General features: G+C 41.6%; 1 protein-coding gene across 1 annotated transcript in view; it reads right to left on the bottom strand.

Moving 5' to 3' along the window:
• Positions 1-13,164, bottom strand: part of XRCC1 (X-ray repair cross complementing 1) — a 103,250-nt gene extending 90,086 nt beyond the window's left edge. Inside the window, exons 1-2 of the mRNA XM_053691086.1 lie at positions 13,147-13,164; positions 12,811-12,964 (exon numbers count right to left, since the gene is read on the bottom strand). Of these exons, the coding sequence (XP_053547061.1) occupies positions 12,811-12,964; positions 13,147-13,164 (172 nt within the window). The remainder of the gene's footprint in view (positions 1-12,810; positions 12,965-13,146) is intronic.
• Positions 13,165-17,217: the final 4,053 nt, after the last annotated feature.

Raw genomic sequence — 17,217 nt, 5'->3', positions numbered from 1 at the left:
TGGACTCTTGTTAATTACATGAAAGAAAAGCTGGCCATATAGTCCCTCCTAGGCTCCGCCCACCCCAGTCATTCGACCGACGGACAGGAGGAAATATATAGGAGAAACCATATGGTACCGTGGTGACTGTAGTTAGAGAAAATAATTCATCAGACCTGATTAAAAAACCAGGGCGGGCCGTGGACCGGACACACCGTTGGAGAAAGTAATTTATCAGGTAAGCATAAATTCTGTTTTCTCCAACATTGGTGTGTCCGGTCCACGGCGTCATCCTTACTTGTGGGAACCAATACCAAAGCTTTAGGACACGGATGAAGGGAGGGAGCAAATCAGGTTACCTAAACGGAAGGCACCACGGCTTGCAAAACCTTTCTCCCAAAAATAGCCTCCGAAGAAGCAAAAGTATCAAATTTGTAAAATTTGGCAAAAGTGTGCAGTGAAGACCAAGTCGCTGCCTTACATATCTGGTCAACAGAAGCCTCGTTCTTGAAGGCCCATGTGGAAGCCACAGCCCTAGTGGAGTGATTCTTTCAGGAGGCTGCCGTCCGGCAGTCTCATAAGCCAATCGGATGATGCTTTTAAGCCAAAAGGAAAGAGAGGTAGAAATCGCTTTTTGACCTCTCCTTTTACCAGAATAAACAACAAACAAAGAAGATGTTTGTCTGAAATCTTTTGTAGCCTCTAAATAGAATTTTAGAGCACGGACTACGTCCAAATTGTGTAACAAACGTTCCTTCTTTGAAACTGGATTCGGACATAAAGAAGGTACAACAATCTCCTGGTTAATATTTTTGTTAGAAACAACCTTTGGAAGAAAACCAGGCTTAGTACGCAAAACCACCTTATCTGCATGGAACACCAGATAGGGCGGAGAACACTGCAGAGCAGATAACTCTGAAACTCTTCTAGCAGAAGAAATTGCAACCAAAAACAAAACTTTCCAAGATAGTAACTTAATATCTATGGAATGTAAAGGTTCAAACGGAACCCCTTGAAGAACTGAAAGAACTAGATTTAGACTCCAGGGAAGAGTCAAAGGTCTGTAAACAGGCTTGATCCTAACCAGAGCCTGAACAAATGCTTGAACATCTGGCACAGCTGCCAGTCTTTTGTGTAGTAAGACAGATAAAGCAGAGATCTGTCCCTTTAGAGAACTTGCAGATAATCCTTTCTCCAAACCTTCTTGTAGAAAGGAGAGAATCTTAGGAATTTTTATCTTATTCCATGGGAATCCTTTGGATTCACACCAACAGATATATCTTTTCCATATTTTATGGTAAATCTTTCTAGTTACCGGTTTTCTGGCCTGAACCAGAGTATCTATCACAGAATCTGAAAACCCACGCTTCGATAGAATCAAGCGTTCAATCTCCAAGCCGTCAGCTGGAGGGAGACCAGATTTGGATGTTCGAATGGAACCTGAACAAGAAGGTCCTGTCTCAAAGGTAGCTTCCATGGTGGAACCGATGACATATTCACCAGGTCTGCATACCAAGTCCTGCGTGGCCACGCAGGAGCTATCAAGATCACTGAGGCCCTCTCCTGATTGATCCTGGCTACCAGCCTGGGAATGAGAGGAAACGGTGGAAATACATAAGCTAGGTTGAAGGTCCAAGGTGCTACTAGTGCATATACTAGAGTCACCTTGGGATCCCTGGATCTGGACCCGTAGCAAGGAACCTTGAAGTTCTGACGAGACGCCATCAGATCCATGTCTGGAATGCCCCATAATTGAGTTATTTGGGCAAAGATCTCCGGGTGGAGTTCCCACTCCCCCGGATGGAATGTCTGACGACTCAGAAAATCCGCCTCCCAGTTTTCCACACCTGGGATGTGGATCGCAGACAGGTGGCAGGAGTGATCCTCCGCCCATTGAATTATTTTGGTCACTTCTTTCATCGCCAGGGAACTCCTTGTTCCCCCCTGATGATTGATATACGCAACGGTCGTCATGTTGTCTGATTGGAATCTTATGAATCTGGCCTTTGCTAGTTGAGGCCAAGCCCTGAGAGCATTGAATATCGCTCTCAGTTCCAGAATGTTTATCGGGAGAAGAGACTCTTCCCGAGACCATAGACCCTGAGCTTTCAGGGATTCCCAGACCGCGCCCCAGCCCACTAGACTGGCGTCGGTCGTGACAATGACCCACTCTGGTCTGCGGAAGCTCATTCCCTGGGACAGATGGTCCAGGGTCAGCCACCAACGGAGTGAATCTCTGGTCTTCTGATCTACTTGTACTCTGATCTACTTGAATCATTGGAGACAAGTCTGTATAGTCCCCATTCCACTGTTTGAGCATGCACAGTTGTAATGGTCTTAGATGAATTTGTGCAAAAGGAACTATGTCCATTGCTGCAACCATCAACCCTACTACTTCCATGCACTGCGCTATGGAAGGACGTGGAACAGAATGAAGAACTTGACAAGTGCTTAGAAGTTTTGACTTTCTGACCTCTGTCAGAAAAATCCTCATTTCTAAGGAATCTATTATTGTTCCCAAGAAGGGAACTCTTGTTGACGGAGACAGAGAACTCTTTTCTATGTTCACCTTCCATCCGTGTGATCTGAGAAAGGCCAGAACGATGTCTGTATGAGCCTTTGCTTTTGACAGGGACGACGCTTGTATTAGAATGTCGTCCAAGTAAGGTACTACTACAATGCCCCTCGGTCTTAGAACTGCTAGAAGGGAACCTAGTACCTTTGTGAAAATCCTTGGAGCAGTGGCTAACCCGAATGGGAGGGCCACAAACTGGTAATGTTTGTCCAGAAAGGCGAACCTTAGGAACTGATGATGTTCTTTGTGGATAGGAATATGTAGGTACGCATCCTTTAGATCCACGGTAGTCATAAATTGACCTTCCTGGATAGTGGGTAGAATCGTTAGGATCTTCAAATCCAAAATTGGTCTGAAAGTTCCCTCTTTTTTGGGAACTACGAACAGATTGGAATAAAATCCCATTCCCTGTTCCTTTATTGGAACTGGGTGTATCACTCCCATCTTTAACAGGTCTTCTACACAATGTAAGAACGCCTGTCTCTTTATTTGGTTTGAGGATAAGTGAGACATGTGGAACCTTCCCCTTGGGGGTAGTTCCCTGAATTCCAGGAGATAACCCTGAGAAACTATTTCTAGCGCCCAGGGATCCTGAACATCTCTTGCCCAAGCCTGAGCAAAGAGAGAGAGTCTGCCCCCTACTAGATCTGGTCCCGGATCGGGGGCTACTCCTTCATGCTGTTTTGTTAGCAGCAGCAGGCTTCTTGGCCTGCTTACCCTTGTTCCAGCCTTGCATCGGTTTCCAGGCTGGTTTGGGTTGTGAGGCATTACCCTCTTGCTTAGAGGATGCAGAATTAGAGGCCGGTCCGTTCCTGAAATTGCGAAAGGAACGAAAGGCCTATCTTGTGGAAGGGCGTGGCCCTTTCCCCCAGTGATGTCTGAAATAATCTCTTTCAATTCTGGTCCAAATAGAGTTTTACCTTTGAAAGGGATGTTAAGCAATTTTGTCTTGGATGACACATCCGCTGACCAAGACTTTAGCCAAAGCGCTCTGCGCGCCACGATTGCAAACCCTGAATTTTTCGCCGCTAATCTAGCTAATTGCAAAGCGGCATCTAAAATAAAAGAGTTAGCCAACTTAAGTGCGTGAACTCTGTCCATAACCTCCTCATATGGAGTCTCTCTACTAAGCGAGTTTTCTAGTTCCTCGAACCAGAACCACGCTGCTGTAGTGACAGGAACAATGCACGAAATGGGTTGTAGAAGGTAACCTTGCTGTACAAAAATCTTCTTAAGCAAACCCTCCAATTTTTTATCCATAGGATCTTTGAAAGCACAACTATCCTCGATAGGAATAGTAGTGCGTTTGTTTAGAGTAGAAACTGCCCCCTCGACCTTAGGGACTGTCTGCCATAAGTCCTTTCTGGGGTCGACCATAGGAAATAATTTCTTAAATATAGGTGGGGGAACAAAAGGTATGCCGGGCTTTTCCCACTCCTTATTCACTATGTCCGCCACCCGCTTGGGTATAGGAAAAGCGTCGGGGTGCACCGGAACCTCTAGGAACTTGTCCATCTTGCATAATTTCTCTGGAATGACCAAGTTGTCACAATCATCCAGAGTAGATAACACCTCCTTAAGCAGTGCGCGGAGATGTTCTAATTTAAATTTAAAATGTCACAACATCAGGTTCAGCTTGTTGAGAAATTTTTCCTTTGAATCTGAAATTTCCCCATCTTACAAAACCTCCCTCATGGCCACTTCAGATTGGTGTGAGGGTATGACAGAACAATTATCATCAGCGCCCTCCTGCTCTTCAGTGTTTAAAACAGAGCAATCGCGCTTTCTCTGATATGTAGGCATTTTGGATAAAATATTTGCTATGGAGTTATCCATTACAGCCGTTAATTGTTGCATGGTAATAAGCATTGGCGCGCTAGATGTACTAGGGGCCTCCTGCGTGGGCAAAACTGGTGTAGACACAGTAGGGGATGATGTAGTATCATGTTTACTCCCCTCATCTGAGGAATCATCTTGGGCAATTTCATTATCTGTGGCAGTACTGTCCTTACTTTGTTTGGACGCTATGGCACAATTATCACACAAATTTAAATGGGGAGACACATTGGCTTTCATACATATAGAACATAGCTTATCCGAAGGCACAGACATGTTAAACAGGCTTAAACTTGTCAATAAAGCACAAAAAACGTTTTAAAACAAAACGGTTACTGTCTCTTTAAATTTTAAACAGAAAACACTTTATTACTGAATATGTGAAAAAGTATGAAGGAATTGTTCAAAAATTACCAAAATTTCACCACAGTGTCTTAAAGAATTAAGAGTATTGCACGCCTTTCAGAGCTTTAACCCTTAAAATAACGGAACTGGAGTCGTTTACAAATTTAACCCCTATACAGTCCCAGCTATAGCCTTTGCTGAGACCTAACCAAGCCCAGAGGGGAATACGAGACCAAGTGACGCCTTCTAGAAACTTTTCCAGCAACTTTCAGATCCTCACACATGCATCTGCATGTCCTGCTCTCAAAAAACAACTGCGCAGTAATGGCGCGAAAATGAGGCTCAGCCTACAACTAGGAAGGCCCCCTGACTGGAAAAGGTGTCTAACATAGTGCCTGCCGTTTAATAAACGTTCCCCAAGTTTATAAATGTGAATTATCAGCATAAACATGAATAAAATGCCCAAATAAAGCAATCGATTTAGCCCATAAAAGTGTCTACCAGTTTTATAGCCCATATTAAGCCCTTTATTCTGTTTGTTTGACTAAGAAAATGGCTTACCGGTCCCCATGAGGGGAAATGACAGCCTTCCAGCATTACATGGTCTTGTTAGAAATATGGCTAGTCATACCTTAAGCAGAAAAGTCTGCTAACTGTTTCCCCCAACTGAAGTTACTTCATCTCAACAGTCCTATGTGGAAACAGCAAACGATTTTAGTTACTGTCTGCTAAAATCATCTTCCTCTCACAAACAGAAATCTTCATCCTTTTCTGTTTCAGAGTAAATAGTACATACCAGCACTATTTTAAAATAACAAACACTTGATAGAAGAATAAAAAACTACATTTAAACACCAAAAAACTCTTAACCATCTCCGTGGAGATGTTGCCTGTGCAACGGCAAAGAGAATGACTGGGGTGGGCGGAGCCTAGGATGGACTATATGGCCAGCTTTGCTGGGACTCTTTGCCATTTCCTGTTGGGGAAGAGATATTCCCACAAGTAAGGATGACGCCGTGGACCGGACACACCAATGTTAGAGAAATAAACTCTTGATTGAAGAATGTAAACTAGCACCTCACTTTACCTCACTCCTATCACTAACACAGGCAAAGAGAATGACTGGGTTGGGGGGGGGAGGGAGGAGCTATTTATGCAGCTCTGCTGTGGAGCTCTTTGCCTCCTCCTGCTGACCAGGAGGCGATATCCCATAAGTAAGGATGAAATCCGTGGACTCGTCATATCTTGTAAAAGAAAATGTACAAGCATTTAATTTACTGTAAATAATTTACCATCTTTAAATACTGACAAAGTGGTAGTCACTTTTATTCTTTAAATATATCCCCGTTATGTATATACACATCAGCCATTTTGGTTATATTCTCTACAAGTCATAATACAACATTAAGATTTATTAAGAACGGTATTAATGAAGAAGGTTGTGTATTTTTTATATATTTTTCTTTTATATTTTTAATGTTTCTTTTACCCCTTCATACAAGCATTTATCAAAGGATCTATGTGTAAGATGCAAACACTGAACCTATATGAAACAAATCAGTTATTAAAAATGGACAATAAACATCTTTTGAATACAAGACATTCCTGCTGTCCTGCTATAGAATAACATCAGCCATTATTTTTAAAACAAAATAGCATCTAGCTTGCTACAATAGTTTTTCAATAGCCAAACTCCATACACAATTTCCATCTTTGAGAATTATAAAATCCACAATTTTCAGAGCTAAATTACACCAACGGGTTTCCCCCGATTTATACATTAATATTTCTCTGTAAAACAGGTACAAGAGGATTATGTTTGCCTTTTACTTGGCTTTAAGGTGTTATATGAGAATGTTCTTGAAATCTAGAACTATATATAAATTGAGGGGCATTCAAATGCAAAAACTAAATACTCTTAATAATTAAAGCATTTAATTTATGTATTAGTTTTAATTTCTTTTTTTAAGCTCCACAAAAGGGGTTAACTTTATAGCTAAAGCTGATCCAAAGTTTCAACATATTGCAACTCTTGACTAGGAAATAGCTGCTGATTGGCCGCTACATGCATATATTGCTTCTAATTGGCTCACCAGCCATGGCTTGTGGATCCTGAAGAGGACACTTCTGATGATTGGCTGCTACATGTCATTTTTAATTTGGCTCACCGGCCAAGCCATACGGCTTCAACCATGACATATGCTTTGTGCTTAACACCTACAAAAACAGAATTTATGTTTACCTGATAAATTACTTTCTCCAACGGTGTGTCCGGTCCACGGCGTCATCCTTACTTGTGGGATATTCTCTTCCCCAACAGGAAATGGCAAAGAGCCCAGCAAAGCTGGTCACATGATCCCTCCTAGGCTCCGCCTTCCCCAGTCATTCGACCGACGTAAAGGAGGAATATTTGCATAGGAGAAACCATATGATACCGTGGTGACTGTAGTTAAAGAAAATAAATTATCAGACCTGATTAAAAAACCAGGGCGGGCCGTGGACCGGACACACCGTTGGAGAAAGTAATTTATCAGGTAAACATAAATTCTGTTTTCTCCAACATAGGTGTGTCCGGTCCACGGCGTCATCCTTACTTGTGGGAACCAATACCAAAGCTTTAGGACACGGATGAAGGGAGGGAGCAAATCAGGTCACCTAGATGGAAGGCACCACGGCTTGCAAAACCTTTCTCCCAAAAATAGCCTCAGAAGAAGCAAAAGTATCAAACTTGTAAAATTTAGTAAAAGTGTGCAGTGAAGACCAAGTCGCTGCCTTACATATCTGATCAACAGAAGCCTCGTTCTTGAAGGCCCATGTGGAAGCCACAGCCCTAGTGGAATGAGCTGTGATTCTTTCAGGAGGCTGCCGTCCGGCAGTCTCATAAGCCAATCTGATGATGCTTTTAATCCAAAAAGAGAGAGAGGTAGAAGTTGCTTTTTGACCTCTCCTTTTACAAGAATAAACAACAAACAAGGAAGATGTTTGTCTAAAATCCTTTGTAGCATCTAAATAGAATTTTAGAGCACGAACAACATCCAAATTGTGCAACAAACGTTCCTTCTTTGAAACTGGATTCGGACACAAAGAAGGCACGACTATCTCCTGGTTAATGTTTTTGTTAGAAACAACTTTCTAGCAGAAGAAATTGCAACCAAAAACAAAACTTTCCAGGATAATAACTTAATATCAACGGAATGTAAGGGTTCAAACGGAACCCCCTGAAGAACTGAAAGAACTAAATTGAGACTCCAAGGAGGAGTCAAAGGTTTGTAAACAGGCTTGATTCTAACCAGAGCCTGAACAAAGGCTTGAACATCTGGCACAGCTGCCAGCTTTTTGTGAAGTAACACAGACAAGGCAGAAATCTGTCCCTTCAAGGAACTTGCAGATAATCCTTTCTCCAAACCTTCTTGAAGAAAGGATAGAATCTTAGGAATTTTTACCTTGTCCCAAGGGAATCCTTTAGATTCACACCAACAGATATATTTTTTCCATATTTTGTGGTAAATTTTTCTAGTTACAGGCTTTCTGGCCTGAACAAGAGTATCAATGACAGAATCTGAGAACCCTCGCTTTGATAAGATCAAGCGTTCAATCTCCAAGCAGTCAGTTGGAGTGAGACCAGATTCGGATGTTCGAACGGACCTTGAACAAGAAGGTCTCGTCTCAAAGGTAGCTTCCATGGTGGAACCGATGACATATTCACCAGGTCTGCATACCAAGTCCTGCGTGGCCACGCAGGAGCTATCAAGATCACCGATGCCCTCTCCTGATTGATCCTGGCTACCAGCCTGGGGATGAGAGGAAACGGCGGGAATACATAAGCTAGTTTGAAGGTCCAAGGTGCTACTAGTGCATCTACTAGAGTCGCCTTGGGATCCCTGGATCTGGACCCGTAGCAAGGAACCTTGAAGTTCTGACGAGAGGCCATCAGATCCATGTCTGGAATGCCCCACAATTGAGTAATTTGGGCAAAGATTTCCGGATGGAGTTCCCACTTCCCCGGATGAAATGTCTGACGACTCAGAAAATCCGCTTCCCAATTTTCCACTCCTGGGATGTGGATTGCAGACAAGTGGCAGGAGTGAGTCTCCGCCCATTGAATGATTTTGGTCACTTCTTCCATCGCCAGGGAACTCCTTGTTCCCCCCTGATGGTTGATGTACGCAACAGTCGTCATGTTGTCTGATTGAAACCGTATGAACTTGGCCTTTGCTAGCTGAGGCCAAGCCTTGAGAGCATTGAATATCGCTCTCAGTTCCAGAATATTTATCGGGAGAAGAGATTCTTCCCGAGACCAAAGACCCTGAGCTTTCAGGGGTCCCCAGACCGCGCCCCAGCCCACCAGACTGGTGTCGGTCGTGACAATGACCCACTCTGGTCTGCGGAAGCTCATCCCCTGCGACAGGTTGTCCAGGGACAGCCACCAACGGAGTGAATCTCTGGTCCTCTGATCTACTTGTATCGTCGGAGACAAGTCTGTATAGTCCCCATTCCACTGACTGAGCATGCACAGTTGTAATGGTCTTAGATGAATTCGCGCAAAAGGAACTATGTCCATTGCCGCTACCATCAAACCTATTACTTCCATGCACTGCGCTATGGAAGGAAGAGGAACAGAATGAAGTATTTGACAAGAGTTTAGAAGTTTTGATTTTCTGGCCTCTGTCAGAAAAATCCTCATTTCTAAGGAGTCTATTATTGTTCCCAAGAAGGGAACCCTTGTTGACGGAGATAGAGAACTTTTTTCTACGTTCACTTTCCACCCGTGAGATCTGAGAAAGGCCAGGACAATGTCCATGTGAGCCTTTGCTTGAGGAAGGGACGACGCTTGAATCAGAATGTCGTCCAAGTAAGGTACTACTGCAATGCCCCTTGGTCTTAGCACCGCTAGAAGGGACCCTAGTACCTTTGTGAAAATCCTTGGAGCAGTGGCTAATCCGAACGGAAGTGCCACAAACTGGTAATGCTTGTCCAGGAATGCGAACCTTAGGAACCGATGATGTTCCTTGTGGATAGGAATATGTAGATACGCATCCTTTAAATCCACCGTGGTCATGAATTGACCTTCCTGGATGGAAGGAAGAATTGTTCGAATGGTTTCCATTTTGAACGATGGAACCTTGAGAAACTTGTTTAGGATCTTGAGATCTAAGATTGGTCTGAATGTTCCCTCTTTTTTGGGAACTACGAACAGATTGGAGTAGAACCCCATCCCTTGTTCTCCTAAAGGAACAGGATGAATCACTCCCATTTTTAACAGGTCTTCTACACAATGTAAGAATGCTTGTCTTTTTATGTGGTCTGAAGACAATTGAGACCTGTGGAACCTCCCCCTTGGGGGAAGCCCCTTGAATTCCAGAAGATAACCTTGGGAGACTATTTCTAGTGCCCAAGGATCCAGAACATCTCTTGCCCAAGCCTGAGCGAAGAGAGAGAGTCTGCCCCCCACCAGATCCGGTCCCGGATCGGGGGCCAACATCTCATGCTGTCTTGGTAGCAGTGGCAGGTTTCTTGGCCTGCTTTCCTTTGTTCCAGCCTTGCATTGGTCTCCAGGCTGGCTTGGCTTGAGAAGTATTACCCTCTTGCTTAGAGGACGTAGCACTTGGGGCTGGTCCGTTTCTGCGAAAGGGACGAAAATTAGGTTTATTTTTGGCCTTGAAAGACCTATCCTGAGGAAGGGCGTGGCCCTTGCCCCCAGTGATATCAGAGATAATCTCTTTCAAGTCAGGGCCAAACAGCGTTTTCCCCTTGAAAGGAATGTTAAGCAATTTGTTCTTGGAAGACGCATCCGCTGACCAAGATTTTAACCAAAGCGCTCTGCGCGCCACAATAGCAAAACCAGAATTTTTCGCCGCTAACCTAGCCAATTGCAAAGTGGCGTCTAGGGTGAAAGAATTAGCCAATTTGAGAGCATGAATTCTGTCCATAATCTCCTCATAAGAAGAAGAATTATTATTGAGCGCCTTTTCAAGCTCATCGAACCAGAAACACGCTGCTGTAGTGACAGGAACAATGCATGAAATTGGTTGTAGAAGGTAACCTTGCTGAACAAACATCTTTTTAAGCAAACCTTCTAATTTTTTATCCATAGGATCTTTGAAAGCACAACTATCTTCTATGGGTATAGTGGTGCGTTTGTTTAGAGTAGAAACCGCCCCCTCGACCTTGGGGACTGTCTGCCATAAGTCCTTTCTGGGGTCGACCATAGGAAACAATTTTTTAAATATGGGGGGAGGGACGAAAGGTATACCGGGCCTTTCCCATTCTTTATTTACAATGTCCGCCACCCGCTTGGGTATAGGAAAAGCTTCGGGGGGCCCCGGGACCTCTAGGAACTTGTCCATTTTACATAGTTTCTCTGGAATGACCAAATTCTCACAATCATCCAGAGTGGATAACACCTCCTTAAGCAGAGCGCGGAGATGTTCCAATTTAAATTTAAATGTAATCACATCAGGTTCAGCTTGTTGAGAAATTTTCCCTGAATCTGAAATTTCTCCCTCAGACAAAACCTCCCTGGCCCCCTCAGACTGGTGTAGGGGCCCTTCAGAACCAATATCATCAGCGTCCTCATGCTCTTCAGTATTTTCTAAAACAGAGCAGTCGCGCTTTCGCTGATAAGTGGGCATTTTGGCTAAAAAGTTTTTGATAGAATTATCCATTACAGCCGTTAATTGTTGCATAGTAAGGAGTATTGGCGCGCTAGATGTACTAGGGGCCTCCTGTGTGGGCAAGACTGGTGTAGACGAAGGAGGGGATGATGCAGTACCATGCTTACTCCCCTCACTTGAGGAATCATCTTGGGCATCATTTTCTCTAAATTTTGTGTCACATAAATCACATCTATTTAAATGAGAAGGAACCTTGGCTTCCCCACATTCAGAACACAGTCTATCTGGTAGTTCAGACATGTTAAACAGGCAAAAACTTGATAAAGTACAAAAAACGTTTTAAAATAAAACGTTACTGTCACTTTAAATTTTAAACTGAACACACTTTATTACTGCAATTGCGAAAAAGTATGAAGGAATTGTTCAAAATTCACCAAAATTTCACCACAGTGTCTTAAAGCCTTAAAAGTATTGCACACCAAATTTGGAAGCTTTAACCCTTAAAATAACGGAACCGGAGCCGTTTTTATATTTAACCCCTTTACAGTCCCTGGTATCTGCTTTGCTGAGACCCAACCAAGCCCAAAGGGGAATACGATACCAAATGACGCCTTCAGAAAGTCTTTTCTATGTATCAGAGCTCCTCACACATGCATCTGCATGTCATGCTTCTCAAAAACAAGTGCGCAATAGAGGCGCGAAAATGAGACTCTGCCTATGATTAGGGAAAGCCCCTAGAGAATAAGGTGTCCAATACAGTGCCTGCCGGTTATTTTACATAATTCCCAAGATTAAAATAATTCCTCAAGGCTATGGAGTATAAAATATGTTTATATATAAATCGATTTAGCCCAGAAAATGTCTACAGTCTTAAAAAGCCCTTGTGAAGCCCTTTTTTTTTTTTTTCTGTAATAAAAATGGCTTACCGGATCCCATAGGGAAAATGACAGCTTCCAGCATTACATCGTCTTGTTAGAATGTGTCATACCTCAAGCAGCAAAAGTCTGCTTACTGTTCCCCCAACTGAAGTTAATTCCTCTCAACAGTCCTGTGTGGAAACAGCCATCGATTTTAGTAACGGTTGCTAAAATCATTTTCCTCTTACAAACAGAAATCTTCATCTCTTTTCTGTTTCAGAGTAAATAGTACATACCAGCACTATTTTAAAATAACAAACTCTTGATTGAATAATAAAAACTACAGTTAAACACTAAAAAACTCTAAGCCATCTCCGTGGAGATGTTGCCTGTACAACGGCAAAGAGAATGACTGGGGAAGGCGGAGCCTAGGAGGGATCATGTGACCAGCTTTGCTGGGCTCTTTGCCATTTCCTGTTGGGGAAGAGAATATCCCACAAGTAAGGATGACGCCGTGGACCGGACACACCTATGTTGGAGAAAAGGTATCATTAGCAAAGATCAAGTCATTTCCTTTATTTACACTTTTATAAGGAGTTTGTACCTGGGAGCTCAGGAATAGGTAGGTCCAGCTGTGTTTCTTCCTCAGCATCCGTGTTTTCATCTGTTGAGCCTGCATACGGGTCCTCCACAGGCGGTGGAGAATTTGTTTTTTTAACTTGCTTCTCTTCCTCTATTCTGAAAGAAGAGCACAGTAACTATATGTCACATCTCAACAGGACACAGCCAACCAACCATTCAATTTTGTCTGCAACAAACATCTCAAATAATAAAGCCTCCATCTTGCTATGCAAATATCGCTCAGCTCAGTCAAGACCTGTCTTTATCACCTCTGTTTGCTGCTACTAAACACAAGAGACAGTGATGCCTACAGAACAACCTGGAGCCCCTCAGTCATGTGTGACACAGTAAAGAAATTTTAAATATAATCTAACCTAAAACACGTTGAGTACTAGGTAATATGTATAATGGCAAAGCAGGGGAGGTAGGATCACTGTAGTAGCAAGGGAAGAATTCTTGAAGCTGCTACCTTAATTCATGCAGTGCAAGCACATCAGAAGTAAAAAAAAAACAACCCAATGATTCTTACTGCAGGGCAGCTAAATCAGTAATCTATGCACTAAAGGGACAGTCTACACCAGAATTGTTATTGTTTTAAAAAGATAAATACCTTAATTACCCATTCCCTAGTTTTGCATAACCAACACAGCTATATTAAAACACTTTTTACCTCTGTAATTACATTGTATCTAAGCCTCTGCAGACTGCCCCCTTATTTCAGTTCTTTTGACAGACTTGCATTTTAGTGAATCAGTGCTGACTCCTAGGTAATTCCACGTGTGTGAGCACAGTGTTATCTATATGACACACGAACTAACACCCTCTAGTGGTGAAAAGCTGTCCAAATGCATACAGGTCTAAAGAATTTGCATATGAACCTCCTAGGTTTAGCTTTAACTAAGAATACCAAGAAAACAAAGCAAAATTGGTGATAAAAGTAAAATGGAAAGTTTTTTAAAATTACATGCCCTATCTGAATCATGAAAGTTTATTTTGGACTAGACTGTCCCTTTAAAAAAAATTATACACAACATTTTTGTCCCAGCAAACGAGCATTAAAGAATATGGTAATCTACAAAGAAAGAAAAAATTAATAAACAGAATCATACTCAGGTTTATGGACACAAAGTCTGTTTTAGTGTCTTATAAGCCTTATGATAAAGGAGTCTACAGCCTAAGGGCATGACAACAATGTATATGAAGCTGGACTACACGGAAAACATAATTTATGTAAGAACTTACCTGATAAATTCATTTCTTTCATATTAGCAAGAGTCCATGAGCTAGTGACGTATGGGATATACATTCCTACCAGGAGGGGCAAAGTTTCCCAAACCTCAAAATGCCTATAAATACACCCCTCACCACACCCACAATTCAGTTTAACGAATAGCCAAGAAGTGGGGTGATAAGAAAGGAGCGAAAGCATAAAAAAATAAGGAATTGGAATAATTGTGCTTTATACAAAAAAATCATAACCACCACAAAAAAGGGTGGGCCTCATGGACTCTTGCTAATATGAAAGAAATTAATTTATCAGGTAAGTTCTTACATAAATTATGTTTTCTTTCATGTAATTAGCAAGAGTCCATGAGCTAGTGACGTATGGGATAGCAGATACCCAAGATGTGGAACTTCCACGCAAGAGTCACTAGAGAGGGATGGATAAAATAAAGACAGCCAATTCCGCTGAAAAAATAATCCACAACCCAAATAAAAAAAACATAATTTATGTAAGAACTAACCTGATAAATTTATTTCTTTCATATTAGCAAGAGTCCATGAGCTAGTGACGTATGGGATATACATTCCTACCAGGAGGGGCAAAGTTTCCCAAACCTTAAAATGCCTATAAATACACCCCTCACCACACCCACAATTCAGTTTAACGAATAGCCAAGAAGTGGGGTGATAAAAAAAGGAGCGAAAGCATCAAAAAAATAAGGAATTGGAATAATTGTGCTTTATACAAAAAATCATAACCACCACAAAAAAGGGTGGGCCTCATGGACTCTTGCTAATATGAAAGAAATGAATTTATCAGGTAAGTTCTTACATAAATTATGTTTTCTTTCATGTAATTAGCAAGAGTCCATGAGCTAGTGACGTATGGGATAATAAATACCCAAGATGTGGAACTTCCACGCAAGAGTCACTAGAGAGGGAGGGATAAAATAAAGACAGCCAATTCCGCTGAAAAATTAATCCACTACCCAAATCAAAAAAGTTTAAATTTTTGTAATGAAAAAAACTGAAAATATAAGCAGAAGAATCAAACTGAAACAGCTGCCTGAAGTACCATTCTACCAAAACTGCTTCTAAAGAAGAGAAAACATCAAAATGGTAGAACATAGTAAAAGTATGCAAAGAAGACCAAGTCATTGCTTTGCAAATCTGATCAACAGAAGCTTCATTCTTAAACAGCCCAGGAAGTAGAAACTTACCTAGTAGAATGAGCCATAATCCTCCGAGGCGGGAATCCACCGACTCCAAATAAGCATGATGAATCAAAAGTTTAAGCAAGATGCCAAATAAATGGCAGAAGCCTTTTGACCTTCCTAACACCAGAAAGGATAACAAATAGACTAGAAGACTATCTGAAATCTGAATAGCTTCAACATAAGATTTCAAAACTCTTACCATATCCAAAGAATGTAAGAATCTTACCAAAGAAGTCTTAGTAAAAGACAATAATTCCTCCCTAATGTTGATAGAAATCACAACTTTAGGTAAAAATTGAAATGAGGATAGCAAAAACCACCTTATCCTGATGAAAAAAATCAGAAAAAGGAGACTCACAAGAAAGAACAGATAATTAAAAATTGTTCTAGCTGAAGAGACGTCTAAAAAGAACAATACTTTCCATGAAAGTAAATAATGTCTAGAGAAAACATATGCTCAAATAGAAGAGCCTGTAAAGCCTTTAGAACCAAATTAAAACTCCAAGGAGGAGAAATTGGCTTAATGACAGGTTTGATAAGAACCAAAGCCTGAACAAAATAATGAATAACAGGAAGGAATACTGCCTTACCCTGAGGAAAAATCAGAAAAGGAGATCCACAAGAAAGAGCAGAAAACTCAGAAACTCTTCGAGCAGAGGAGATAACCAAAAGGAACAATACTTTCCAAGAAAGTAATTTTAATGTCCAGAGAACGCAAAGGTTCAAACGGAGGAGCCTGTAAAGCCCTCAGTACCAAATTGAGACTCCAAGGAGGAGATATTGACTTAATGACAGGCTTGATACAAACCAAAGCCTGCACAAAACAATGAATATCAGAATGAATAGCAATCTTTCTGTGAAAAAGAACAGAAAGAGTAGAGATTTGTCCTTTCAAATAACTTGCAGACAAAACCAACCTGAAAAATTGTAAAATTCTAGGAATTCTAAAAGAATGCCAAAAGAATTTATGAGAAGAACACCAAGAAATGAAAGTCTTCCAAACTCGATAATAAATCTTTCTAGAGACAGATTTACAAACCTGTAACATAGTATTAATCACTGAGTCAGAGAAACCTCTATGACTAAGAATCAAACGTTCAATCTCCATATCTTCAAATTAAATGATTTGAGATCCTGATGGAAAAATGGGCCTTGAGATAAAAGGACTGGTCTTAACGGAAATGTCCAAGGTTGGCAACTGGCCATCCGAATGAGATCCGCATACCAAAACCTGTGAGGCCATGCTGGAACCACCAGCAGTACAAACGAACGCTCCATTAGAATTTTGAAGAAATAGAGGCGGAAGAAATAGACAGAATGATAATTCCAAGGAAGTGTCAAAGCATACGCTACTTCCGCCTGAGGATCCCCGGACCTGAAAATAGGCCCCTGGGAAATTCCTTGTTAAGACGAGAGGCCAACAGATCTATTTCAGGAAGCCCTCACATCTGAAAAATTGAAAAACATATCTGGGTAAAGACCATTCTCCCGGATGTAAAGCTTGATTAACAGAGATAATCCGCTTCCCAAACGTCTATACCTGGGAAAAGGACCCCAGAATTTAGATAGGAGCTGGATTTAGCCCAAGCAAATATCCGAGATACTTTGACATACACCACAGATGTGATAATGTCTGAAAAAAACAATAAACGTCTTTTCTTCAAAAGAAACCAACTGAAGAACTCTGGGAATGCACAGAGTTCCAAAATATCAAATGGTAATCTCGCCTCCTGAGATTTCCAAACCCCTTGTGCTGACAGAGAACCTCAGACAGCATCCCAACCTAAAAGACTTGCATCTATAGAGATCATGGTCCAGGTTGAAAGAATCGAAGAGACCTGTAGAACTAAATGATGGTGATCTTAACCACCGAATCAAAGATAGATAAACATAGAATTCGAAGATTTAAAAAGTGAAATCCTAGAATCCCTGCACCATTATGCAGCATA

This window comes from Bombina bombina, chromosome 8, assembly GCF_027579735.1.
Source record: "Bombina bombina isolate aBomBom1 chromosome 8, aBomBom1.pri, whole genome shotgun sequence".
Taxonomy (NCBI): domain Eukaryota; kingdom Metazoa; phylum Chordata; class Amphibia; order Anura; family Bombinatoridae; genus Bombina; species Bombina bombina.
This window is presented reverse-complemented; position numbering and strand designations above follow the sequence as displayed.